The sequence below is a fragment of the Malurus melanocephalus genome, unplaced genomic scaffold (genome assembly GCF_030028575.1).
Source record: "Malurus melanocephalus ecotype Western Australia unplaced genomic scaffold, MMel_1.1 scaffold_856, whole genome shotgun sequence".
NCBI lineage: Eukaryota > Metazoa > Chordata > Aves > Passeriformes > Maluridae > Malurus > Malurus melanocephalus.
The window spans coordinates 179,881-182,086 of NW_026624088.1; the positions used below are offsets into that span (position 1 = coordinate 179,881).

Here is a 2,206-nt window from a genome sequence, read left to right on the forward strand (position 1 = left end):
ACTGCCCTCACCCCCCATGCAGTGGAGGAGTAAGCTGCATCCTACAACTTTGCCATCCCATCCCACTGCCCCACAGCCCATCCCAGCACCCCACATCCTACCCCACAGCTCCACTGCCTCACGGCCCATCCCAACCCACCACCCCCTCACCGCCTCATGGGCCAGCTCGTAGCCATCGGGGTTGAGGGATGGGACGAGGTGGATGCGGGTGTCGGTGACCAGACCCCGCACACGGGGATTGCCRTCCTGGTACTCCTTGCACAGGAACTGCATCAGCAGCAGCAGCAGCTCCCGGCCCAGTGCCTCATTGCCGTGCAGCCCCGCTGTGTACCGGAACTCGGGCTCACCTGGAGGCAGTGGTGGAGCAGGGTCAGCGAGCACCAGGGACCGTGGCTGAGGGGTTCCTCACACTTCCCTCACCTGTCTCGTGCTCGCCCGGGTTGTCGGAGATCTCCATGGCGTAGATCTTCAGCCCCCGGGAGCTCTTGCCGATGTTGTAGATGCGGGTGATGGTGGGACACTCCTCGTTCACCACCTTCATCAGCTGCAGGGTGGGGAGGGATGGGGGCAGTGCTTGGGGGATGAGCCCAYACCCTGCAGACAATCCCACCCCCACGGAGGATCCCATCCTATGGAGATGCCCACCACCAAGAATGCCATGCCCCAAAGATGTGCCCATCATCACTGAAATAGCCACTCCTCATGGAGGATCCCACCCCACAGAGGATCCCATCCCCCACAAAGCTGCTCATCCCCAAGGAGGTGCCCACCCCCATGGAACAACCCCCCCTGCCCTGAGGATCTCACCACCATGAAGGATCCCACAACCATTCCAACCCCCCAGAGGATCCCACCCCATGGATTTGTTCACCAAGTATTCCATCCGCTACAGAGGATCCCACACCACACCCGCTGTGCCCCCGCAGCCGTGCCCACCTGCCTCATGTCCTTGTAGGAGTGATGTCGGAAGTCCAGGTTGTCTGTGGAGGTCACCTCGTTCTGCTGGGTGTAGTAGCTGCTGACAGCTGTGGAGGGGACAGGGACACAGCAGCAGGGGATGGCTGGAGAGATCCCACCCTCCATGGCCCCCAGGCTGCTTTGGGGTGACTGTTACCGGAGAGGGGGCACCCCAGGACCTCGAGGCGCAGGCAGAGGCTCCCGTTCCAGCGCTGGGGGTAAATGCGGATGTACCGGGCCACCATTGGCTCAGGGAACTCGCTCAGCACCGGCGTGTCCTTGTCCACATTGCCATAAAACATCTGCTGAGAAGGGGCAGATGTACCCAGGAGGGTCCCCRTTGTYCCCATGTCCCCCGCCCAGAACAGGTCCCCACCATCTCCTCGTAGCCATTGCTGTACATCACCCAGTGCTGGCTGTCATTGCTGAAGCCCACGTAGAAGCTGGTGACAAAGTCATCGCTGTGGGAGGACAGGGACAGATTGGGACAGAAGTTCACTCGCTGCTCTGCTGGGGCCCCGTGTCCCCGGTGCCACCCCCCTGTCCCCGTACTGGATCTGGGAGTCGCGTCCCTGGGTGATGACCCCGGTGAACATGGTGATGCGGCGGGTGTCCACCTCGAGCCAGTGCGCCCGGCTGTCGTCCTCAGCGCACCACGCTCCGTCAAAGAAATCATCCTCGTTGGTGCCCGCCTGGGGAGCAGCGAGCTGAGTGTGGCCRAGGGTGTCACTGTCACCCGTGGGGTGGGCGCACGGGGGTGACACTCACCTGCATGTTGAGGCGGCCGCGCTGGGCACCCAGCCCGTGCCGCAGCATGGAGGAGGCCAGGATCTGGTCATCCTCGATGCGRTGGGACTCCAGCCCGATTGGGGGACACYCTGGGGACAGCAGGGGTGTAGAGGGTGAGGGGCTTCCCCTCCCAGCAGGGTGTCCCTATCACCCCAGGAATGGGGACGCTCACTTTTCTTCTCTGCYGGAGGGGCCCGTTCCTCCTCATCCRGATCCCACTTCTTCCCTCCTGGCTTTTTGGGTTTTCCTGGGAAAGGGGCACAGTGAGGGRGCAGGGACGGGGACAGGTGTGAGGGGACAGGGATGGGGGCTGGCACCCACCTTTGCCGTCCTGGCCCTTCTCCTCTGCCCAGCGCTCCTCCTCCTCCTCCTCCTCTTTCTTGGGCTTCACTGTTGGTGAGGTGACACCCACCCCAAGGACGTGACACCAGTCCCAGGAACATGCCACCCACCCCAGGGA

The 2,206-nt window shown here is 63.0% G+C and overlaps 1 protein-coding gene across 1 annotated transcript in view; it reads right to left on the reverse strand.

Moving 5' to 3' along the window:
• The window catches only part of AEBP1 (AE binding protein 1), an 8,057-nt gene that overhangs the window by 2,272 nt on the left and 3,579 nt on the right, over nt 1-2,206 (reverse strand). Inside the window, exons 6-14 of the mRNA XM_057385695.1 lie at nt 2,068-2,205; nt 1,919-1,993; nt 1,726-1,835; nt 1,510-1,649; nt 1,334-1,418; nt 1,115-1,259; nt 937-1,025; nt 421-544; nt 102-347 (exon numbers count right to left, since the gene is read on the reverse strand). Of these exons, the coding sequence (XP_057241678.1) occupies nt 102-347; nt 421-544; nt 937-1,025; nt 1,115-1,259; nt 1,334-1,418; nt 1,510-1,649; nt 1,726-1,835; nt 1,919-1,993; nt 2,068-2,205 (1,152 nt within the window). The remainder of the gene's footprint in view (nt 1-101; nt 348-420; nt 545-936; nt 1,026-1,114; nt 1,260-1,333; nt 1,419-1,509; nt 1,650-1,725; nt 1,836-1,918; nt 1,994-2,067; nt 2,206) is intronic.